The 26,850-nt window shown below is 45.3% G+C and overlaps 1 protein-coding gene across 1 annotated transcript in view; it reads right to left on the bottom strand.

Moving 5' to 3' along the window:
- Positions 1 to 26,850, bottom strand: part of BOK (BCL2 family apoptosis regulator BOK) — a 55,533-nt gene that overhangs the window by 18,883 nt on the left and 9,800 nt on the right. The window contains exons 2-3 of the mRNA XM_083178204.1: positions 15,209 to 15,559; positions 676 to 804 (exon numbers count right to left, since the gene is read on the bottom strand). Coding sequence (XP_083034330.1) covers positions 676 to 804; positions 15,209 to 15,434 — 355 coding nt within the window. The 5' untranslated portion in view covers positions 15,435 to 15,559. The remainder of the gene's footprint in view (positions 1 to 675; positions 805 to 15,208; positions 15,560 to 26,850) is intronic.

Below are 26,850 nucleotides of genomic sequence, written 5' to 3'. Positions count from 1 at the left end.
TCACTGGAGAAATGGAGGATGAGAGGTGATATGATTAGTATGTTTAAATACAGGATTGGGAATCATATGGAACTGGGAGATGATTGATCACTAACAGGCCTATACTTAGGACACCCGGGCATGTACTGAGGCCCGAGGAAAAAAAAATTCTGTACTGAATTAAGAAGAGGATTCTTCACCATTAGAGCAGTACAATTCTGGAACTCATTGCTGGTTGGGGTGGTTACAGTAACTACTGTTAATGAATTTACATCAAAACTGGATGCATTTTTGGTCGCTAAGGGAATCCTATAGATATGATTTACTGAAGTCAAATAGGTTGAACTCGATGGACTAATGTCTTTTTTCAACCTTAATTACTATGTTACTATTTTACCATTCATTTGCATGGAATTTCACCCTAGCAGGACGGCGGCTTAACTGAAAGCTGACCGTCTGAATTTGCGCCCATGAGATCAGGTCTGAATTACCCCCCTATAACAAATCAACATCACCATAAGTAATGAGGCATATTTACATCCAAGGCAGAGGACAAGTTCTCAGGAAAAGTTAGTCCTCCTATCTCTGAGATGTTGCCGGTTTACAGTAAATTGTGAATATTTGAAAAATTTGCATGTACATAAAGACTGTCTCCTCTGGGTGTAGATGACAGACGCATTGTACCCATTATAGTACCTGCTGTGAATATCTCTGCAGCAACTGCCAGAAAGGCATCTGAGAGAATAGACTCTGAGGAGAGAGAGATGTTCAGCTGCCGGGATATATTCCTGTACACGGCTGGTCTCATGTACTCCAGTTCATCAGCTGCAAAGAAACAAGAAAACCAAAACTGGAATTAGTCCACCTCATCTCAAGGAACTTAAGGTAGTACATATGGAAATAAATAACAACCATTCTGGCTTCATCCTACAGTATATAATAAATGGCTGATGCTCATCTCACCTGTATGGGGGGCATTCAAATGGTTTGCGTACCTGCGATCACTAGCACCCAATTCCATAGTTGTTCAGTTCGGCCACGCAAAGCTGCCGGCGCTGACATTACTGTTATATTGTTTCGGCATTTTGACGGGGTAGTAACTAGTCAATTATATTTCCGAATAAAGTATCCATGGTTAACAATATAGTTTAAATAATATATATATAATAATGCATTTTTGGTCTCCAAAATATGCCTGCCATTTGTATAACTCATGCAGTAATATAGATAAACTTTAAGGTTGGAGATAATTCACCTGACACTGATTCGCTTTAGACGTTCTTTAGCACATGTCCACAAGAAATAATAGAATAAATCTCTTTATTTAGTATAATAGTTGACAAGAAACAACAACAGAAAACAATCACATGCCATGTACTAATAATCACACACAGTGGTATTTTCCCAGAAAAATAGGTCCAGGAACTCCGGGTCTGGGGGTGGGTTGATAAAATAAAAAGAGTTAGGGCGAGATGTATTAAAATACATTGCCGCCCTTCGCGCACCCCCCCTGCCGCGATGCCAGCGCATATGTACTAACATATGCGGCTGGCATCGCGGTGCGGTAACGGAGCCCCCCCGCGATACCTGTACTCTGGTCTGCGGGGGGTCCCCGTTACCTCCCAGCCGGCTTCTGCAGCCTACACGCCAGAGACAGCTAAGCAGGCTGTCCCCGGCGCCTCCTCCTCCCCCCCTGCAGCTGGAAGGACGTCCGGCTGTGTTGATAGGGGGAGGAAGGGCTTACCTACCGGGGTCCAGGAGGACCTGCAAGAAGGTAAGCCCAAGGGAGGGGGGAAAGGGGGGGTGGGCGAGGCGGCGGGGTTGCGGCGACGCGGCGAAAAGAAGCCCATAGGCTTCTTTAGGGTATCGCCACCCAAAGGTGGCGATACCCTGCCCTGCGATAACGGTGCGGCCGGGTAATAGTACATAGGAAAATGCGGTAAAACGGGGGTTTTACAGCATTTTCCCTTTAGTACATCTCGCCCAGAGAGAGAGAGAGAGATTGGGGGAGATTCTCTAAGAATCTCCGCCCCCTTCGCCGCCCATCGCATATTTAATTATCGCATATGCTGTAACATATGCGATAATTAAGGCAAAGGACAGCTCTTGCGTTAAGAGCTGTCCTTTGCGGTGAGAGTCGCCGGGTCCCAGCAGGGGGGCGGCGGAGGGTTGCGATAGAAGCCCATTGGCTATGGATTTTTCTGGCGATGCCCCCCGCCGCGGTAACCCAAAATGCGGTAAAAACCCCGATAACAGGGTTTTTACCACATTTTTAGCTTAGAGAATCTCCCCCAGAGAGAGAGAGAGAGAGAGAGAGAGATGTATATATTGTATTTAGAAATGAAGGCACTCACAGGGGACTTTAAAATAAAACTTATCTTATGGAAAGTAAATTTTGGCTCAGAAGAGGTTCAGGAACCCAGTTCCTGATGATGTCATATTGAATAAGAGGTTCAGGAACTGAGTTCCTGCTGGTTCCTGCTGAAAAATAGCACTGATCACACATAAAGCATTGATAAAAAAAAAAATGTGTACAGCATTGCCATCTACTCGGGGAGCCCAACAGCTCCCCTCCCTGCACTGATAGATGGCATGCACATGACATCAATTCAGTAATCAATGCCTCTCCCAACCTGACCCTCCCTCTGTGATTCCACCCCTTTTCAGGCCACTCTGAACTTGCAGTAAAGTTGTGAGGTATAGTGAAACAGTCTAGGGGAGGGGGGTGATGGGAGGTATGAAAAGGAGGGTAGAGGGGGGAAGGAAACATGCCCTTGACTGCAGAACCCAAAGAAGACCACTTTCATTAAACTCCGGGCAACCAACTGTAGAATGTAGAGTACCAAGGGTCCAAATAGCTTGACATTTTAACAGTGTTATGAAGGAGGGAAGTTATATATTCCATAAAAGCTAAATACCAAATATTATTAAGTTAGGCTGATACTGACGGAGCCTCGATTTGCTTTCAGTTAGCAGCAATCAAAAGCTAAGCCATGCTGTACATTTGGCCATAAAGAGAGGGATATAATGGGTGTACATAGCAGTGTATGTAAGGGGTGCTTGGGTGGGGACACGCTGATCAATTTATTTACCAGAGATGCTCTTTCGTCCAGTAATTTTTATATAAGGGGGTATTTCCACCATTGATGTATGTATGTATGTAGGAGCATTGCTGCCAGCAGACTTGAGGGAAAATCTGATGCAATTTTGCAGGAATGAATATATGTGAAAGGAATTTAATTTTAAATTAGAATTAATGGATGAGTTAGCCGCCTATTGTCTAGTCTGTCCAATCATCATACTTCACGCTGATCCCCAAGTCATGCTGTATTTTTAGTAACAATGCAGATATCCCATAGAAGATGGATCCAGATATTTGGAGTAGCGTCAGTGGAAGATGGACAGGTCACCGGTAGACTGGATGGTGTCAGCAAGGAAAATGATGATGGCTATTTATCATCATTTTCCTTGCTGACACCATCCAGTCTACCAGTGACCTGTCCATCTTCCACTGACGCTACTCCAAATATCTGGATCCATCTTCTATGGGATATCTGCATTGTTCCTAAAAATCCAGCAAAGGAGGAAAACGTCCGAGTGGGAGGCTTGAGCCCTTTAAATTATAGAGCAAACCAAAAGTACTCTCGCGTCATCCGAATCTGGATACAATATCTACCAGGATGGTAATATAATCATATTGTCAGCTTTTTATTAATTTGGAAATTCCAACGGAAAAATCACGCAATAATTATCCCTGTGATATAACTTTTAATTGTATACATTGACTTTTTGTTTAATGATTCACTCTCATAATATATATATTTTCATTTAGTTATTTTAATGTTTTATTGTTAATAAATTTGTATAATTTTTGAGAACCGTCTTGCTTAATCATTGGAACAGCCAGCGCTGGCACACCTATATATATTTTTCAAACCAAGCCTGTAAATTCACAGTTAGGAGCTGATTGGCCGGTGATAAAGTACCAGCCACATTATCACTTCACCAAGCTTAATAAATCTACCACTGAGTACCCAGCGCTGCTGCATCAGGAAAATTCCCAGGGAGTGGACTGAACACACACTACATTATCATATATATCATTATTTCCAAAAAGCTCTCAGCAGTTGCATAGACTGCTATGGCAGAATTGTGTCCTTGCATGTGCCTAAAACAAGTTTGTTTCCAGATAACAGCCAGCACACTACCGTAAAACATTTTGGATTATATTGTACTAGCAAGGGATGATAAGTTTTTGTTTTGCCTGTGCTGCAGATGAATATAGTTACAGACTATTCCTATGTGGATTCCAGCTCTTTATAAGCCAAGTTCAAAAAGGCAAATGCTCTAGTTCAGAATTATAGCAGCCCATGTGACTGCTGGGGGTGTAGCAGCTCAGAGAAGCCATGTGCCCAGGGATAAAACTTGTAGGGCCCCCCGGCCGTCTGCTTGTAGGCTGATTAGCCCAGAGATGAAGCGCTGGCTTGCAAATAATAAAAAAGCTAAATCAGTGCTAGAAGAAGAAAACAATAAAGATAAATAGAAAGAAGGATGGAGCATACTGTATAATACAGTGACATTTTGTGGGTGTGCTTGAATCATATGACACATACTGAACATAACACATCTTTAAAGTTTATTTGTAAAACTATGATTTGCCATTGATTAGAGCTAGTTATAAAACATATTAAAGACATATGTGCTGATTTATAAAATAGCCCTGAAAATATCTATTTTCCATTACTGCTCAACGTGGTGATAAAAATATTTTCGGGGGTGTTTATCAGTGCCGCCTGTTAAGTGTAATACTGCTTGCGAATTAAGGTGTGAGGCTGCAAATCCATTTGCTCCTGTGCAAATGATTTCAAATCCCATTGCAAGCCGCTCACATGTTCTGCCTGTCGAAAAGGGGGCATGTCTGCGAAAATGGCTGTGGATTGTCGAGAAACAGCCGTGAATTTGACAATACGTGGATGTTTTCGACAAAACAGATCTGACTTGTTTTAAAGTCGGATTTGGTTTGTCGGAATCAGCCATTGAAGGTTACCATCGATGATGATAGTACAAACAGTCATCAATGGCAGCATAATATGTAATGGATGACCATCAATGTTATTGACTATCGATGTTCATCTATTTTCTTTCATTGTCTGGCCCATGGGCCAATCAGAACCTGGTGGCAGGACTTTACAGGTGTCGGGGGCGGAGCTCTGCTCTGTGTCCCTGCACCTTTGCGAGGAAAAAAAATATTTGGTTATGCCATGCCATCGATGGAGGAGAACCATCTGCTTCTCTCCCATCAATAGAAAAACTATTCTACATAATCTTAAATCATCGAAGATTTTGAACCATCGAGGGTCGATGGCCATCCCTATGAAGATCTTTAAAATAATAAAATTACTCTATTGAAAAAAAAAGAAGAAGATTTCATTATTGTAGAAAGAAATAATCTTCAAGCACGACCTCAGCTGTAGCTGGCATCCCATCTCACAAGGTTAAGGAATGTGCCAGTTGTTTTGAATGTAATTAGCATTATACAGTGATTCCAGTGGTTTTGGATTGGAGCAAACGGTGCTTGAAGTTAAGGTTGCCACATTCTTTTTGATTGGGGCAGGCCAAGACATCATTTAATTTTGGTGCCCCTAAATCACTGAATGTGGCTTCTTCAAGGGCAGTTGGGCTTACTGATGCCAGTGATGGGAAACAGGAAAAGCACAACAGATATCTGTGAGATTTGCTGCGGAACCTCTGTAAAACTTTCAGGGAACATTTACTAATTTTTTTTCAGGATATTATTTCCCTCAAAACATGTGTATAAATAGTATGCCCCAAAAACCTACCTCCCACATGTGAGTGACTTCATGCAGAAGATGAAGAGACAGGATCCACTCATAGCTCACACCCTGACTGAGGCTGCCCATGGAAGGTTATTATAATGAAATCACCGGTGCATGCGCACACCCGCGCAATGTATCCTTGGGAGCGGGGATGCCACTGAAGATGACTCCGATGGCCGCCGCGGATGCCAGGGGACAACGCGGACGTCAGAGGACCGGGTGAGCAACAGACAACACTGGTGCAATTGTACTATTTAGCAAACTCCAATTTCAGGAACAAACACATCAGTCTGCTCCTACCTATGGTAACTAGCTTGAGTGAGAGACGTGGTCCATTGCAAGTGAGAGACGTGGTCCATTGGTATCCATCATTCATCTATGTGCCCTCACAATGTGCACTAGTACTGCCAGACTTCAGGTTACTGTAGGCTTTAGTAGGATGGATAATTTTCACCCTCAAACCTGTTCTAGAATCACCACAAAAAGGAATGTTTGGTTTTGGCACCTTTATGGCTGTTTTTTTTTTTTTTGCCAATTAAAAACTGGTCTTTATTATTTTATTGCAATTATTTGTTCTGATCTATTATTTGGTACTTGTTTCCTAGCACGGCCACAATCTTTGGGATCGTGTTCCTTTAAGTTAAGGTACTTTGGGATCGTGTTCCTTTGAAATCAGGTCCATTTTGCCGGCAAAAGGAAAAATCGGGGGCATTGCGTCGGTCGGGACCATTAACATTGGTCCCGACGCGATGCCCCCGATTTTGCCATAGGCTTCAATGTTAAAATATTTTTTAACATTGAAATCGGGAGCATCGCGTCGGTCTTGTGCCATTATAATGGCACAAGATGAGATGGACTTGATTAAGTTTTTAATAAATTAGTTATATATATAGGTGTTTGAGTTTTGCGTACATGGCTTGTTTTCGGTGCACTCACCTCTCATTGGCTTAGGCCTGTTGCTGTAACACCCGTGTCGGGGTCAGCGACCTCACCCGGAGGGGTGGGTAGTCAAGATGACAAGGTTGAGTTGGATACCGCTTGTTATGAGTTAGGCCAGTTACGTTTGTAGTTGGGGTGGAGTTTAGTTTAGTAGCCGTTCTTTCTTGGCCACCATTAATTAATCAATCAATTCAACAACAAAAATTAGTTTAAAAGTTTACAAATAAATCAGTTAACAAGTTCTGCCAAACCTAAGTCTCCGAGTCATTATTTCAGGTTTACATAGTAATAAGGTTAAAGTGTTAAGTTTGAACATGCTGAAGAAGACGGGTAAGATGATGGGATGTTTAAAACATACAGTACATATGTACAGTTACACACATACAGTCACATATATATACAGTCACATATATTTACAGTCATATATATATATATATAAATATATATATATATATATATATATATATGTGTGTGTGTCACAAATAGTCACACACTTATCTATGTACAGGCAGACACACATATGCATACAGCCACACACAGTACACATGTATATAATATATATTGTCACATACACATAATATGGTACCTCATCACACTATTACTGGGTGGGCCCAGTGTCTTTATTGCAGTTGCCTCCTCCAGTCCTCACATGTTGTGCACTCACTGTGAAGGCTGCCGTGTAGCTCCGCCCACCTGCTCGATCTCATTCTGCACTCCCCTCCTGTTTAACCCCTACAGCTAGCAGAGCAATAGGAGAGGAGGAGGGACAGGCAGGACACCAGGACAGCCCAAGTGCTGTCTAGCTCCGCGGTGGCCATCTTTAACAGGAACAATGGCATCATGGGATTTGTAGTTAATCTTTGACTGCTCAGAGTCTGAGCAGTAACAGTTAAACTACAAATCCCATGTGCCGCTGTTTTTCCTGCTCTGGAGTCTGACAGCCGGTTTCCTCCGTTCAGGCTGGTGGTACGTGAATCTTATCAGCCTGAATCTCACACAGTGGCCCCCAGTGCTGCATAACTGCACCAGCCCGGGGGGCACATGGCACCCGGCCCAGCCCGCCTCTGGTGTCAAGTAAAGATAGAGAGGGGAGAGCAAGAGAGTGTCAGGAGGTTGTCAGGGATAGAGAGAAGGGGGTGAGATCATTAAAGGATAAAAGAGAGGGGGTAATAGAGAGCGTTCAGGTACAAAGTGAGAGGGGGTTAGAGGGGAAGTCAGGCAGAGAGAGGGGTGAGGTGACATGGGTGTCAGGCAGTACTTTTTTTCTGGAAAAATAGGTGCAGGAACTACAGGTCTGGGGGTGGATCAATTAAATAAAAAATAATATATATAATAAAGAGAGGGAGGGAGAGATAGATGTATATATTGTATTTAGAAACAAAGGCACTCACAGGTGACTTTAAAATAAAACTTATCTTATGGAAAGTACATTTTTAGTTCCTGATGATGTCCTATTTAATTAGAGGTTCAGGAACTGAGTTCCTGCTGGTTCCTGCTGAAAATAGCACTGGTGTCAGGCATAGATATAGGAGGGTGTCAGGCAGGAAAAGAGAGCTTGGTGGGCACTGGGCACAAGCCTGGTGCTGCTACAGCCTGGATGCAGGCACTCAGGGCCAGAGTGGGAGGTGGGCGGCTGTACCGACCCGCACAGGGCCTCACGGTGCTGATTCCTTCTGGACAGTGCACACAACGCAGGGGCCATCTGGCTGTGAGGTGATGGTGAAGGATGAGGGGGTGACAGGTACCTTCACCTTCTAGCTCCATATCCCGGGCTCGCTGAGCTGCTGCTTCACAGGCTTCTCCTGATGTTGCTGGCAGTGTAGGCTTCAATTTGCGCTGCAGGTCTGGCTGAGCGGGAGCGTAGAGCGGCCTCTGCCTTCCCCGCGGGTGGTGGCAGATGTGCTTCTGGGCGGAGGGGGCCGGGGGTAGGCTGCACCGCAAATTCAATGTGGGGATGCTTCTATCTGGGGGCCCTCAACGGCAGCCAGCTGCCAGTGACTGGAGGCAAGACTGACGGCTGGCTGAAGCTCGCTGCGCGGGGCTGGGCTGCCGGGAGCACATATGCTGTGTGTCACCTGACCCGTTCTGCACTTGCTGTGAGTCTCCCGGCCGACTCACAGTGAGTACTGCTGCTGCAGCAAACCAGCTGACAGGGGGACGGGGGGGGATAGGGGCCCTGCCGCGCCGCTGCCTACTATCAGGGTACTTTACAAGTGAGCGAAACATCGGGGGGCAATGGAGCCAGTGCCCCCTCTAAGGCTTGCGCCCGGCGGCAGATGACTCCATTGCCTCCGGGAGTTCCGACACTGGCGGCAGTGATCAATGAGAATAACATCGTCCGTACAGCATAACTCATAGTACAGCAAATTCGTATAAATGCACTTAGTTTAGTCATGCTAAAGCATTATCATTTTCTAAACAGGTCCTGGTTTATCGGAGAGGTCACCAATTCAAAATAGAGCAGGTTCCTGGGATCATAATTGATCTACTGTTGGAGGACCAATGAGGAAGTGATATGGTTAACTCTACCCTTCCGCAGATCTACCAGATATCAAGGGGTTGACTTTACCCCATGAAAAAGATTCGAAGTAGCTCAAGATAATGTGCCTAGAATCTTGGTCTAATGACATTATGAAATTGTGCCATTTTTTTTTTTGAAAATTAGATACAGAGCTATTTTCTTGTAGGATGACGGATTTTAGATCAAAGTAAAGATATTGTAATATTAAAGATTTCACCTTTATGGCTGTTTGATGAATAGACCCCTTAGGCGAAATGAAGCATATTTATTATGTGTCATTCACTTCGAGTGTCTGAACTTAAACCAGAATCCAATGTTATGAAAAGTTTTCAAGCTCAAGATGGTTTTTCATAACTCATGTCCCATAATCCTGACAGTTGCTGGCGAGCAAACCTAGTTCTATGGAGCAGCGGTTTCTGCTGTACTTTCCATGCAGAGGAGCTCTGTGTATCACATTATATAGACAATGCTATGTTACTAAATACAGGACTGGTCCTGTTCTGTAAGGGATCATCTATCACCTTCTGGAAACTAAAGTAGAAGGATTTTAGGTGTCGCCAAGTGGCTCCATGACTATATAAACTAAGGTTGCAAGCTGAGAGCTTTTATGGAGGTGAAGGAATTCAAAGTGACTTATAATCCTGGCAATAATGCCAGTAGGGGGAGCATTATCCCCTATATTACACAGTTCCTGGTGACTCCTGAAGTGGTGACAGAGGAACACGCCAGCAATAAGCAATGACTTATGCTGCAATCACATTAGACGATATTGTCCAACTTATCATTCGCGACTTACCTTGAACTGTCTGGATCTCCCAGGGCACACAGGGTGCATACACATTAAACGATATTGGTGACGATATCGCTAAGCGCCCACTTTCAGGAGAATGCTATCATGCATAACCTGAAAGTGGGCGTGTCAGGGAATAGATGGTGCATTTGCCCCAATTTAGTAAGGCTAAATGTCAGGTGGTGTCTGACCAAATCTGATTAAGCTGAGGGGTTATTTATTATTTATAGTGTTGCATACCTCCCAACTTTTTGGTCTTGTAAGGAGGGACAAAGGGGTGTGCCCAAAATCAGGGGCGTGACTTACTGTGAAAGGGGCGTGGTCTAAAATCACCATGTTCCGCGAGGCCACGTCCCCATTTAGATGCTGTGGGGACATGGCAGGGAGGCTCTGTGAGCCTCTAGCCATGCCCCCAGCCCCTCTGGCTGAGGGAATAGATGCTGTGCGCATAAACGGGGTTTAATAAAGTCACTCCCCCCCCTCCCATTATTGTATTGTATTTGCTAATACCTGCACACCTGCATTTATCTATGGTCAGTTGTGTAACACACGTGGATACTGATGCCACTAGTGGAGCATTGTGACTGCGGGTAATAAAGATTTATTTATCTATTATTATTCAATTGTTATATCGTGACAGGAGACCGGGGGGCGATATTCACTTGTTTTTTTATCATGCACATCGCTCCCAGAGAGGTCGGGTTTAGTCACATAAAGCAGCTTAACCAGATAAAAGTAATGGGCACAATGTGAGCAGTCCCATTTGGGTGCCCATACGGATCATTTTACGCTTACGTCAGCTCACCACCTCATGGTGTAGCGAGCTGAAATGCCAGCGCCGACAGCTGGTTGCAACCGAAAGGAAAAAGAATTCAATAGCTTTGGGTGCCGAAAGCAACTACATTTCACCCTTTATGACTAGTAGGGATATTATTTCTGGGTGCTGAACGCGGTCCCGACAGTCGGGATCCCGACAGTCATTTAGCCAACGTTGGGATCCCGACTGTCAAAACTCCGACAGACGGGTGCCCGACAGCCACCCGCTATTCTCCCTCGTGAGGGTCCACGACCCCCATAGAGGGAGAAAAGAATAGGTGGCAAGCGTAGCGAGCCACCATTCCCGCAAGGGGCTTTGTTGCGCTCACCATGCTGTCTGAGTCCGGCCAGTCAGGATCCCGACATCGGGCTAATGACTGTTGGGATCCCGACTGTCGGAATCCTATACCACACCCAGGCAGGAGCCCCCGGCACCCCAGGAGAGTCAGATTCCCCCGGCACCCAGAGTGAGGCAGATGTCCCCAGCACCTCGGGAGAGACAGGCACCCCCAGCACCTTGGGAGAGGCAAACACCACCAGAACCCCGGGTGAGGCAAGCACCACCAGCACCCTGGGTGAGGCAGGCATCCTCGTCATAGAGGAATTAGCCACCAGCAACACCAGAGAGGCATGCGCCCCCCAAAACAACAGAGTGGCATGCGCCCCAGCAACACCTCTGGAGTGGCATGCGCCCCCAGCAACACCTCTGGAGTGGCATGCGCCCCCAGCAACACCTCTGGAGTGGCATGCGCCCCCAGCAACACCTCTGGAGTGGCATGCGCCCCCAGCAACACCTCTGGAGTGGTATGCACCCCCCCCCCCCATTGTGCTGCCTCTCTGTTTATTTATATATATATATATATATATATATATATATAACCTTTAAGGCACTATTATACAGTAAAGATTTGACAGGTTTAAGGACATGGTCAAGGTTGAAGGACACTGTGAAGGGTAAGGTTTGACTGTAGGAACATAAATATTAATGTACTGTACAAAAATTCCATGTACTGTGTAAAAAGAAAAAGCCTCCGGGAGAAGTGTCTGGTTTGTATTTCATTAAATAACCATAGCAGTCTCTTAGTGATTTATGAAAATAGGAAAATATGTGGCCAGCAGCATGTGAGGGAGTGTTTTGTTATTAATACTATATTATTAGGTTGTTCTAGATTTCTGCTGAAATGACCACTATACCTAATATCTAGAGTGTGTATAATAGAGCTGCAAGTAATATTTAGAAATGTATTTAGTACATAAAAGTTTCCATACTGTATGTGACTCTTAGCAACATTCATGACATGGAGTCTCAAGCTGTCCATGCACTTCACAACAGTACAGGTAAGATGGCCCAGCTGTATGGATGCAGTCTCCATTCACTGCCTGGAGTTGGCTGAATGACTGCTGGGTTTATCAGACATGATAGATAACAGCCAAATAATCCAGACCATATTCAGCCATTTTCATTGTTCAGGTCCATACGCTGAATGATAATCATTCAACCCAGTCGTATGTTTGGCTGGGTTGCATGATTATTGAGCAGTGTATTTCCAGGGGACCCTGGTGCTTCCCAGGGTCTAGTACACATCCACAGGTCCCTGGTAAAATGGTAGAACTGCCATTTTCTCAGTGATTTTCCTTCTGCTCATGCACAAAACACTGGAAAAATGGCTTCCAGACCATTTTGTATTTAATTTCTGAAGCGCTGCTGCTGTGGCCTGGTAAGTACTGGAAGATGCAAGGTGTGCAGTGTGGGGCCCCCTGGACCAAGCAAATTGCACCCATTATAGATATGCCAACTCCAGGGGCGGGCTGGGCCGGGGGGCAGGGTGCCATGTGCCCCCCAGGCCGCTCTATCAGGAGGTCTGCGGGCCGTGTCCGCCTTACCTTTTCGTCCACTGCCGGCAGCCATGTTCCTGTAGGCTTTTAAAATATGTCTGCGACTACAGGAACATGGCTGCCGGCAGTGGACGAAAAGGTAAGGCGGACACGGCCCTCCACGGCTACGTGCAGCAGCGGACTGGCATGCTGGGACAGATTCCAGTGGGCCGGCCCAAATGCCAGCCAGAACCGGCCGCTACCCCTACTTGCAGGGCTGCGGACCGCAGCTACAGCCTCTGGCGGCCGCAGCGTTTTGACAGAAAATAAAATGGCCACGGGGGAGGGCTGCTGCGCGCAGCTCCTCCCACGGCCGTTGATGGAGCACAAGAGTGTGACACTGCTCGCGCGACTCCCTCCTCCCCGGGCAGACAACGCTGGGGTTTTCCAGGAACAGGAGGTCCTGGTGCGGTGGCCAGGACTGGCGCAACCCGCACAGCAAGGTATGCGGTGCGGGGAGGCGCAGGCATGGATCTCCCTACTGCTCTAATACCCTGCTGTGCGCTACAGTCTGCGCTTCCGCCGCGCCATCACACACTTTCAATGCCAGGCAGCAGCGGCGCTGTCAGAGTCTAGACCTACTGATCCCCCTCAATTGCCCTCCCCTCTCCCACGTCTCTCCCCTCCTAGCGTTTTTTTCCCTTCTCTTGCTTCCTCATTTGATAAAGCAAGTCTGTCACATGGATACTGGACTCTGGAGGAGCCCAGCAAAAGACACAGGTGGAGCAGCCGCACTGGCAGCCTGCCAGCGACACAAGTCTCAAGAAAAGTCTCAAGTCAAAAGCTGAGTGAGTCTCTGGTAAAAACTCACTTTTGGGGGGGTCGCGGAGAGAAGAGTGCCACAGATTAGTGGGTAGGGGTTGACACGGAGTATTGTGCTTAGGGTGTCACGCAGATTGATGTGCTGGGGGTGTGCATCGCAGTAATGTGCGCTGGAAGGGTGGGTAGTGTATTATGTGTGCTGGAAGGAGGGATGGCGAATTATGTGCGCTGGGCAGGGGCGGGCTGGGCCAGGGGGCATGGTGCCATGTGCTGCACCCTTGCAGATAAAAACAGGACACCACAGGCTGCTCCCCCCTGTATAATAATTTATGCGTCATGGCATTACTTTTATTATATTATACAGGGGGAGCAGCCTGTGGTGCCATGGCATTATTTTTATTATATTATACAGGGGGAGCAGCCTGTGGTGTCATGGCATTATTATACAGGGGAAGCAGCCTGTGGTGTCATGGCATTACTTTTATATTATACAGGGGGAGCAGCCTGTGATACCACAGGCTGCTCTCCCTGTATAATATAAAAGTAATGCCATGGCACCACAGGCTGCTTCCCCTGTATAATAATAATGCCATGACACCACAAGCTGCACCCCCTGTATAATATAAAAGTAATGCCACGACACCACAGGCTGCTCCCCCTGTATAATATAATAAAAGTAATGCCATGACGCATAAATTATTATACAGCGGGAGCAGCCTGTGGTGTCCTGTTTTTTTTTCTGCAAGGGTGCAGCCTGTGGTGCCGTGTTCTTTATGCAGGAGAGGCAGTCTGTGGTGTCCTGTTCTTTAGTTATGCAGGAGAGCAGCCTGAGGTGTCCAGTTGTTTATTTATGCAAGGGAGAAGCCTGTGGTGTACTTTTCTTCATTTATGCAGGAGAGCAGCCAGTGGTGTCCTCTTATTTTTTTTTATGCAGGTGAGCAGCCTGTGGCAGGGGCGGATTGGGACGACAGGCAAATTTTCAGTGTGCCGTGTCCCGCACCCCTCTCAGTGGCCATTCTCCTACCAAGCCAGGCTGATACATACAAAACCTCGGCTGCCACAATTGGAGCTTCTTTGCTTGTGCAAAATCTCAGTTATGTGCTAGGCCAGGGGACTGTCCGTGTGGAAGCTGCGGCCACTCTCACTGCCATAGGTGAGCAGCTCCGCCTCCTTCAGCTACTCAAGGAGGCGGAGCTGACCAGCTATGACAGTAAGAGTTTCCGGAAGCGTCCACAGCCAGCTGTAAGTATGGCAGAGGGGGTGGGGTGGGGGTGTTCAAAAGCCCTCCGCAGGCTACTGTGAGTTTCTGTGTGCCAGTGCCCTGCTTCCCCTGATCCTTGTGCTGGTAGCAGCCTGCGGTGTCCTGATATTATACAGGGGAGCAGTATGTGGTGTCCTGTTATTATACAGGGCAGCAGTCTGTGGTGTCCTGTTATTAAACAGGGGGCGCAGCCTGTGGCGATGTTGTTATCTTTTTTGTTACTTATGGGCCAGTGCTCTGGTCTTGCCCCCCAGGCTAAAAGTTGCCAGCCAGCCCCTGGCCAACTCTATGTGCACTGACTGTGTATATTTGAATATGAGTTAGTTAGTTAGTTAGTTACTATATTTTAAAAGCCAGCTTGATATAGTTCTAAAAGAAAAGAAGGAGCTCTATATGCACCATATGTCGGATATCATGAGAGTACTGACCCAGCCTCAGAAAGGTGGCAGACACCTCTGCCATACGTCCACCGACGGCAGAAGATGTCCCATGCTCCTGTTTACTCCATCCAAGACCAGCGCGCTGAAGCCGAGCTTGAATAAAGTCTCTGCAAAGAGCTTTTCCCTGGGCAACCAGTTCTTTATCCGTGGGTGATCGGTCAAAAACTTCTAATACTTCTGCAGCGAACACCGATGAGCGACGCAGCATCTCCATTGCTAAAGAGCATTGGCTGCAACTTCAGATGATGTCCAGGGTCTCCATCCACGCACGAAGCGGCATATGAGGATACAGCTGCTTGCGATTGAAATTGTCCTGTTTGTCTTAATGTGATCCGCAACCTGGAAAAAATAACAACACAATTTACTGTATCATGTGGTTCTGAATGAAAGCAAAATCTTAAACACATACTCAGTGGCGTAACAATAGCCCCGCAGACCCCGCGGTGGCGCAGAGTAAGTGTGGGCGTGGGGGGTCTGCTGGGGCTACCGCTGCCCTGACAGTGGCAAACGCAGGATTTTCAGAAGGGGGTTTCCAGAGGGGCGGAGTAAAGCACGGAGATGGACACTTAGGTGACCCATTATATGCCTTGTCAGTTAAATTATTATAGATAGACCAAATTTATAAAAATAATAATAATAATTATACACACACACCCATATATATACTGTATATATATAATATAAAAGCAGTGTAGACCCCTGGGCATAGCAATGTATTGGGGCCCCTACCGATCCTCCAGCGGTAGGGGTGGGGAAAGCTTTGATGTCTCGCGGGTGGTAGGGGGTATTATATCAAACGCTCAGCATGTAGGGCCTGGATCAGTAATTTCCACTCATTTACTTTTACTTTACTGCACATATGGTGGGAGATGGGGTGGGAGAAGGGGGCATTGGGCTGAATGAAGGGGCCCTAATACTGTACATAACTTCCAGGGTGGTAGTGGGCTTATTATTCATAATTTTCTGGTGGGAGGACAGCTTGCTTTACTGCAGATATCTCCAGTTCCCAGAAATAGATTTCTTAGATTTTAATGGAAATAAAACTAGAGAATCCCACCTACCAAATGCTATTGGGTACTAGGGAATCAGAGTTCAGGAGGCAGAGCAATCCGCCAACAAGCATATATAACTACATACCAGGTATGTAGAGCTGGAGCAGTAACTAGCTGCTGGAAGGCTGATATCTCTAGTTCTGGGAACAGCTGAGACAAGCTTCTAGTGTCAATCAAAGGGGGAGAGTCCCAGCTTTTGGAATATACCCTCATCAAAACTCCAAGTCAGACAGAACCTGAAATATCTGACTGGGAATAGCAATTAACAGGCTTGGATGGGGACCACTGCTTTGAAGTCAGATATCTCCGGTTCCCAAGGGCCGATTTTAAAAATTCTTGTACCCATGGAAAGAGGGGACCCTCAGCTTGCAGCCTAGGGTCCTTACACTCCTGGGGGGGTTTCTGGGTACTCAGAAACCCCCCCTGCGTGCGCTACTGCCTGACCTGTCTTACCCTCTACTTGCTGCCGCGTCTGTGACCAGGACCCGCAGATCTACCTGTTTGTGGTCCTGGTGCTCCTCCTGCTAATGAAAAATCTCCCTCACAAAATGTCCGCCCCCTTACAGCAGACAGCCTCCTCAAGCATCCTTAAAAACAGTCTGCTGTTAGGGGCAGCCATTTTGTGACGGTCATTGTCCATTAGCAGGAGCCAGGAGGAGCGCCGGGACCGCAGACAGGTAGATCTGCAGATCCTGGTTACAGACGCGGCATCAGCAAGCGTAGGGGTAAGGCAGGGTTGGAGTAATTTAACTTTTCCTGAAAGGGGGGGGGCTGAGCGATTTTCTAGTTACGCCACTGCACACACTGGGACCTTGCCATTCATTACAGCAATACGTAGATAAGTCTCTAGTTTGGCCACACATGGGCAGTGAAATTAGCCAGACTCAGCAATTTGGTGGGCACAGGGAGGCATAATATGTTGTTAACCCTTTGAGTTTGAGATGTGCAAAATATCCACTAAAAATGCCAGCGTCACTCGCATATGTTATATAAATTTGCATAAAAAATGTTGTTTAAAAAAGATTATATTTCCTATATAAGGTAAACATTACAGGTCAATATAATGAATAAAAATGTTTGCTTGGCAATTTTCACACCTATTTTGACAAATTCACTTGGCACTCAAAAGGTTAATGTTACAAAGCTCCTGAAACTGAGGAGCAATTCTTTAAACTCATAGTGACCACATTTATTTATATATATATATATATATATATATACAGTATATATATATATTTAATGTGTATGTGTGCAATAAGGGATACCGATTATTGTCTGTCCACCTATACTTCTTTCACATCGCTATGCCAAGTCGGACCCTGGTCCAGCACTTTCACATTAATCCCGGGTCGCCCATTATACACAGGGCAACATGGGTTTAACCCTTCTTATAACCCAGTCGATTTTCCGAGTTAGTTCTAAGGTTTGGTGCTTTTTCACAGCACCTTGACCAGGTGGACCTGGCAGTAAGCCATGTTTGAGGTACAATGTGAAAGGGGTTTCAGTGACTTCAAGGAAAGAATAAAATCGTCAATCTAATGAGGACTCTGCAGGATCTTGCTTAGTATATACAATGTTAGCATTATTTTCTAGTTTATATTAGAGGGAACAGTGCTGGTACCAGAATGCAGCCCCAACACGGTTCATTTTCTGTGATAAATGTCATTTTACTATTTATTCTAGGTCGCCCTAATGTCCCTAAATGACCTTAGTGAACTCTAGATTCTTGAGCACATATTAATGAAGGCGCTAGATACCATCCACTGTCACCAAATGGTGATGATTAATGATTCCATCATTCTTGCATTGAGGCGGGATATGCAGATGCTGATTACAACAATGGCGCACAACACACAGTACGCACGCTGAGTGAGGCGGCATGTCAATTTAACTACATCTACAAATTTATTGGGGCCGATTCTGGGTCCCACGTAGTGATTGAATTGGGCCCCTGCCCCGATGGTCGGGTTTTGCTCATGCACATAGGCAAAAGCCGACACAAACGGCCGTGGCGAGGTGCTCACTCTCTGGGCGGTTCGCAGAGAGGAGGGGGCGGCGGCGCTGGGCCATGGGAACGCCCATTTTTTTATGGGCATCCCCATAAAAATGCTGGGCGTTCCCATGGGTACACAGGCGGGCAGCTGACTTTGCATGAGGTCAGCCGCCCATCCGGTCTTCATCGACAAATATAAGATAGTTGAGACTGACTTATATTTGCGAAGGCAGGAGAAATCACTTGGTCGGCGACGGCGAGGGGATGTGTCTTTGTTACAAGGGGAAACGGAGGCGGGGGGCGGGTATTCGTGCAGGCGGCGTTACATGGCTCGTTAAGTAGCGAATTTTCACTGCTTCGCAAGTTAATCAGAATCACCCCCATTGTCCGATCTGGATGAGAGCAAATGACAATTGACCACTTGCTTTGAAAAAGCTGGAAAACTGCCAAATACTGTCATTCAGATACTACCAGGTTTTTGTTCTTAGTATAACTTTCCTTATATGTTTAACTGGGATACGGTCATATTGTCTACAGCATTTAGGTCTACAAGCATTAGGTCTACACCACTAGGTTGACCTGCATTAAGGTCGACCTGCATTTAGGTAGACATGCATTTAGGTCAACATGACTGAAGGTCGACAGGTCATTAGGTCGACAGGGTCATTAGGTCGACAGGGTCATTAGGTCGACTTTTATAAGGTCGACAGGGTCATTAAGTTGACATGTTTTACTTTTCTAAGGAACTTAACTTCATACCGGGGCCAGATCTAACTAGTATATTTTCTCAATGTGGCCTTCAGATCAAAAAAGGTTCTGCACCACTGGATTACATCTCCTGGCTCCAAAACTACCCCAGCGAGTCCCATGCAACCGTCACAACATAAAACCACAGGAGCACGGCACATTTCTTCAGACTGTGTAATGTAAAGGTTTTGTTTTGAGAAATAAATAGAGTCAATTTTATGCTTTAAAGAAACATGGCCTGAGACTCAGTCATAGTCCCCTATCTCCGTTACCACTTGATCCTGCAGCAAACCAGTGGAACGTGAAGCTATTTCAAGTTATATTTGGACTGTCCATGGTCTGGGAAAATGAAGTGTTTATTTAAACTGTCAGCACTGCTTTGCTAGTATTCGGCTTTGCTTGTTTTATAGACTACAACTAGTTACACTACCTCCCGAAAAGGAGCTAAATATTCCAGCAAGCCTTTATGGTTTATGTTCACGCTCACATATCAATGCCCTGCATTATATTTCCGTCCATAGCCAGATTAAGAGGTGGGGGGGGGGGGGAGCAGGGTATACTATACCCTGGGCCCCCCTCTGCCAGGGGCCCCCCCGGCCAGAACACAGTGACATCATTATCTATTCTTATTCCTTTCCCAGTGTGTAAGTAGTACAGAGGCTGCTGCTATTCCTGCAGGTATGGGTCAGGTATGACGGTCGACCTACATTAGGTTGACCTCTAAAGGTCGACAGGGCTTAGGTTGACACATGAAATAGGTCGATATGGCTAAGGTTGACAGGGTCGGAAGGTCGACACGAGTATTAGGTCGACACTGGGAAGGTCGACATTTAAAAAGGTCAACACAACCTTTTCAGTGTTTTTTTTTTTGTCCTGAATTGTGACGCAAGACGACATGGACACCGTATCAGGGTGCTGTGCTCGCCATACTTCGGGCGCAGTTTATATTCCACCTCCACGCCCTAGTGTGTGGTAGGGTCTGAAAAAAACATGAAAAACTCATGGCAAACTTTTTTACTGTTGACCTTCCCATTGTCGACCTAATGTTTGTTTCGACCTTCTGACCCTGTTGACTTTAGCCATGTCGACCTATTTCATGTGTTGGCCTAAGCATGGTCAACCTTTAATGGTTGAAGTAACGTATGTCGACCTAGCGCCTATATCCTATGCTTGTTGGTGACAAGATGACACAGTGGAGGTTATTTCCCTATGTGTATGTTAGTGTTGTTTACATCGTCTTTGTTCCACTACACAGGAACTTTATAAAACAATTGTCTCTCTATTAGGTGGAGCTATAAACATTATTATACTATTAGTGTAAATCTAATATGCTCCAGTGGTTTACATGTAATATACACAATCTATACCTCCCAACATGGCCCATTCCATGGAGGGACAAAATCCTCTCTATCCGTACCGCCTTAATTTATGATTACCTATGCTGAAATTCCTTTATTATAAATTAAATAATTCAACACAGGTGATGCCAATAATATATTAAAATGGAAGTCCAGATACAGAGCATTTTGCCTTTTGCCCCTCCTGCGATGGGTCATGTTTGGAGGAATGCACAATTTAATATACACCCCCCACCCCCAATCCGTAATCCAGCCTTGTTTCCATCTGTAAACAATGGCAAGCCAATGCCACAACTGTTTGATACAAGCAATCTGCTACAGTAGAATGGCATCATGTCCATAAGGGTGCCGGACAGGGTCCCGACAGTTGGGATCCCAACAGGCATTTACCCGACAGCCGGGTTCCCGATGGCCACCTGCTATTTTCCCTCATGGGGGTCCACGAACCCCATAGAGGGAGAATAGAATAGGTGGCGAGCGTAGCGAGCCACCGCGCCCGCAGCGTGGCGAGCACAGCGAGCCCACAAGGGGCTTAGTTGTGCTCACCATGCTGTCGGACGCCTGTACCACACCCATCCATACCTCCTGCTGCAGAGTGACATACATATATATGTAACATATAAGTTACTGTACTGTACTATGGGATGACACAATAAGGTAGAGAATAATGCAAAGCCTCATCTTGCTATGGCTAAATATATTGATTTATTTTTATATAAATCCCTTATTACAAACCAGACAAAGTTTTGTCCGGGATTACTGTCCAGGGATGGGAAATGCTTGGCACGGCTCCTCTGTGTCATTGCTGTGCCACCCTTCTCTACAGCTAAGCCTCTAACCCACTATGCCCATCCAGAATAGAAGATACCTTAGCGCAGTGCTGTAAAGTGGATCCATGAGCTGGAGACCCCAAAGAATCCGGACAGAGACAAAAATGGTCTACAGGAATACTTTTTAGTGCCTGAATATGGAGGGGCTCTGGTGTGGTATATACGGGAATAAGGGGGCTCTGAGCTGCTATATTATGACATAATGAAGGCATTATGATGTGGCATACTATTAGTTTGGGTGCCGGATGACGCTCCGACAGCCGGGATCCCGACAGTCAGTATCCCGATGTCGGGATCCCGATTGCCGGTGCTCCAAAAAGGTGGATCCCGACTCACAGGGGCTATTCTCCCTTGTGAGGGTCCATGACCCCCATAGAGGCAGAATAGAACCAGTGGAAGGAAGAGAGATCGGGGAAGGAAATCATTTGGAGGACACGGTCCATTGAGGGCCAACTTTGTTGTAAGAGCCCCAGGACATGATGACTTCTTGGCTGCATATTAAAAAACATACTTGACCCATATCAAAACAGACTCGGAACTAAGTAATTAAAAGTGAGTCACTTTCTCCAAACCTTTTAAGACAACAATAATCTACAGTACTTCACAATCCTACTACAACACAGAATTCCTGTAGTCATTACCATCCCATATCTCCGATAATCTATGATGCTGTTATCATCATAAACCTTAGCCACATTGTCCTTTCCTGCAGTGTTAATGTCAGTTATTAAAATTAAACTAAGTACAATGGTAATAATAAAACTTGCTGTACTTTGACATCAAATGCTGCTATTTTCCATGTACTTAAATCCTCCTTTTCAATATTGCATATTATTATGTATGTTGTTATTATGTATCAGTGTTTGTATTCTTTTATGATTGTAGTAGTTTTCTGAATGTAAATATCAATGTCATGTACGACAATATACATGAGTTGTAAGTGATCGCAGATTAGTGAACACTTGTTTTATGCTTGTAGTTCTGGATTGTTTGTTACATGCTTCCAATACGAACCAGTTTTTAACTATGATCTATTGTACCTTCTGCTTTGCTGCTCTGAGTGGTGATTGCATGAGGACATAAGCACACATGGATACAACGGTGACAAGCAAAAGGTTACCATGACTCAGGAAGGCAGTTGAAAGCTTGATCAAATGCATTGTGTCTAAACTGTACTGTGTGTTTCTAATGTTACTCCATATTGTTACTTTGTATAAAATGAGCAATACTAATGCTGCCCATACACTTTTGGGATATTGCATGCAATCATTCGATTTTGACCACATCTGACCAATAAATCAAATGATTGTATGTATTTTTAAGGGGACATTCAACGCGATGCACGGGCATGCCGGTCGAATGTCGGGTCTCAAAATATTCGTGGAATTCCTATATCTTGGTACTCGTATATTGGTGGTGCTCATTGTATATCTTCGTACTCATATATTGGTGGTACTTGTTGTATATCTTGATACTCGTATATTAGTGGCACTCCTTGTATATCTTGGTACTCGTATATGGGATGTACTCGTATATCTTGCTTCTTGTATGTTGGTGGTACTTGTATATTGGTGGTACTCGTAGTATATCTTGGTACTCGTATGTTGGTGGTACTCTTTGTATGTCTTGGTACTTGTATATTGGTTGTACTCCTTGTATATCTTGGTACTTGTATATTGGTGATACTCATTGTATATCTTGGTACTTGTATTTTGGTGGTACTCCTTGTATATCTTGGTACTCATATATTGGTGGTATTCATTTTATATCTTGGTACTTGTATATTGGTTGTATTCCTTGTATATCTTGATACTCATATATTGGTGGTACTCGTTGTATATCTTGGTACTTGTATATTGGTGGTACTCATTGTATATCTTGGTACTTGTATATTGGTGGTACTCCTTGTATATCTTGGTACTCGTATATTGGTGGTACTCGTTTATCTTGGTACTTGTATATTGGTGGTACTCGTTGTATATATTGGTACTTGTATATTGGTGGTACTCCTTGTATAGCTTGGTACTCATATATTGGTGGTACTTGTATATCTTGATACTCGTATATTGGTGGTACTCCTTGTATATCTTGATACTCGTATATTGGTGGTACTACTTATAGATCTTGGTAATTGTATATTGGTGATACTCCTTGTATATCTTGGTAATTGCATATTGGTGGTACTACTTGTATATTTTGGTACTCGTATATGGGTGGTACTACTTGTATATCTTGGTACTCGTATATGGGTGGTACTACTTGTATATCTTGGTACTCGTATATGGGTGGTACTACTTGTATATCTTGGTACTCGTATATTGGTGGTACTACTTGTATATCTTGGTACTCGTATATAGGTGGTACTGCTTGTATATCTTGGCACTCGTAGATTGGTGGTACTACTTGTATATCTTGGTACTCGTATATAGGTGGTACTGCTTGTATATCTTGGTACTCGTATATGAGTGGTACTACTTGTATATCTTGGTACTCGTATATGGGTGGTACTACTTGTATATCTTGGTACTTGTATATGGCTGGTACTACTTGTATATTTTGGTACTTGTATATTGGTGGTACTACTTGTATATCTTGGTACCCGTATATTGGTGGTACTACTTGTATATGTTGGTACTTGTATATTGGTGGTACTCCTTGTATATCTTGGAATATCAAGAACCAAAGTAGATATGATTGGTATGAGTGAGAATCGGAGCAATTAGGCTTTACTGCAAGCTCAATTAGTGAATTCCAGCTTAATAAAACTGCACTCATATTGGTGGTGTCACTTTATTAATATCAGATTTCGTGTTGCACAAAATGAATGGTCCACTTAGACCCTGCATAGTTTCTTTCAACTATTCGCCGTCCATATGTAACATGTTGAAAATGCAGGGTTTGGAAACCAGTCCTCACTGTACAATGCGTAATCCCCCCTCACAGTTCTGTTCATCTAAGGTCAGCATAACCCACTGTTACATGCTCACTTCTATCCCATCTCACCTCCTTACCTTCTGTTACATCCTCAATTCTACCACATCTGTGTGACTCCTGTCTGTGTGCCCCTCCTCTTCAAAATGTAAGCTCTCACGAGTACTTTCCCTCTATTAAACCATTTTCAACTCTATACTCCAAACAAAACCACCAAGACCTTAATTTCTGCCACCTGGTATTTAAATGTCTTGCCCCTTGTTGTGGCAATGTTTATATACCATCTATTTGTCCTACACTATCTTGTCCTTTAAGTCGTTCTCGTCTTGCTCATATATTTATGCACTTTGTTAGGCACTGTGGAACCCTTGTGGCTGCATTTATCGGCAATTCATTGTTGTCTACCAATATCTCAGCTACAGTAGTTAAAGCTGCAATTGTTTTTTTTTAATGAAGTGCTGTCTACCAATACCAGTTTTCCCTTTCCATGATGTCATATTCCCAGTGACTGATCATATGATCTCTGACTCACAGCCTGTGTGTAATGCACACAATGGCAGAGGAAGCCGGACCCATGGGGAGCACTGTGAATGATCATGCTGAGAATAGAGGAGTTCAAGATTTCTAAATCATTACATCATATGTCATATCCCTGTGTTCTCCATGGCAGTTGCGTGATGCTTAGCAATATCAAATAGCTTGATGAAAACATTTAAGAACTTATCCAGAATTGAAGGCAAGTCACCCATAATTGGGGACCGATGTTTGCGCTCTGCACACACGCATATGCACATGTGCAGGGCTGCTATGCGGACGCCTTCAGCGACTTGCGCAGTAGCCGAGGCTTTCGCACAGGTGGGGGCAATATGGAGGCTGGCAGGGGGCGTTTCCTGGGCGTACCCACAGAATCGGTGGGTGTGCCCAAGAAAATGCTGGGCGACCCCATGAGAACGCAGGCAGGCAGCTGCTATCTCGGACCGGACTCTCGCAAATATAAGTCAGTCTGTCACGACCACCATGGCTGCTACCCAATTCCCCTGTGCTGTGCCTAGCCCTAAGACTTATATCAGCGTGTCTCCTGCCACAGCGCTAACCTCGGCTCCTGTTGCTTATGCTGGTGGTGTGCATTCTCTCGCACAGACCCAGACCCTGCATGGCGTGTACTCCGGTGCCATGCAGGGTCTGGGTGGCGTAAGATATGAGCCGCCATGACAGGTCTGTGTTTGGTTTGGTCTCTGGCTGGAATCGCCGGCAGCAGCGCATGTGCGCACAATCCCCGCCGGCTGGTTTCTGTCGCCTCCGCTGGCGGCGGCCATCTTTTGGAATCATCAGCATATACTGCACGGCTCCACCTAGTGCTGTCAAACAGCCATCCAATCGCCGCACAGCTCACCCTTCAAGTACTGACTTGCCGGGCAAGACCGGCAGTCAGTACAATGATGTCCATCCCTATACATCATTGTTCACTCCTGGCTGTCTGTAGCATTCACTACAATTCCTGCGCCTCCGGTGAAGTCATCTTCTACTCCTGCTGATCGTCTCACTGCTATACCTGTCTAACACGGAACCTGCTGCCGCCTAAACGGACTGGATAAGGTTAGCCCCCCAAAGGGGTATTATCTTTCTCCTCACTCCTGACGGTTATTCTCCACGGTTACGTCTGGTTCTGCAGCCACGATCCTATTCAGCAAGGTCATTCGGACTTCAGCATCATATCCTCATTTAATTCTCCAATTCTTTACTCAACCATCTAACCTTCATCCAACCATCCAATTATTCTTCCAATCATCCAATCTTCATCCAACCATCCAATTATTCTTCCAATCATCCAATCTTCATCCAACCATCCAATTATTCTTCCAATCATCCAATCTTCACTCAACCATCCAATTATTATTACAATCATCCAATCCTCATCCAATTATTCAAGTCTTCATCCAATCATCCAATTCTTCAACCAATCCTTCAATACTTCTTTCAATTGCCAAGCATCTTCAACTTCTTCAATAAAGTATTGTATATTGACTTTTATCACACCAGAAACTACAGTATTATTATTGTGCCATTATTTACAACCTGTACCGCAGTATCTTCATTAAATAAGGTTTTACTTCATCTCATTGCTTCACTCCCTTCTGTCGTTAATGCCACAACCTTATATTAAAGCACCCAGCCTCCGTTACACTCCAGCTGGTGCTTCACGAAACGTGACACAGTCTAGGCAGTGTCTGTGACCATTGAATGATTTGGCCCCGTATGTTCCCTTGCGAATGGGAGTTTATGCAAAACATCCACTCGCAATGGGCCTGAAATCAGACCCTGTGTGAAGTCATCAACATCTCAGCAATGGCTTTAACCATACCTTCCAATTGTCCTGATTTTCGCAGGACAGTCCCCTTTTTTTAGGACTGTCCCATGCCCCACCTGGTGTCCCCTGGTAGTGGTGGTGGGCTGGCAGTTGGGAGTCCCCCCTGCTACCTGTGCGCAGAGTATATATTCAGTGAGAAAAAGGGTCTAAGGCAGGTATGTCCAAACTATGGCCCTCCAGCTGTTGTGATACTACAAGTCCCATCATGCCTTGCCACAGTTGTGCTATTAGGGAATGCTAAAACTGTGGCAAGGCATGCTGGGATGTGTAGTTTAACAGCTGGAGGGCCACAGTTTGGCCATTCCTGGTCTAAGGGTATGGCCAGCAGCTTTCAGAGCGCTGGCCATGCCC

This window comes from Crinia signifera, chromosome 3 (assembly GCF_055691185.1).
Source record: "Crinia signifera chromosome 3, ASM5569118v1, whole genome shotgun sequence".
NCBI classification, from domain to species: domain Eukaryota; kingdom Metazoa; phylum Chordata; class Amphibia; order Anura; family Myobatrachidae; genus Crinia; species Crinia signifera.
Note: the sequence above shows the minus strand (reverse complement) of the source record. Positions and strands in the feature narration are given on the sequence as shown.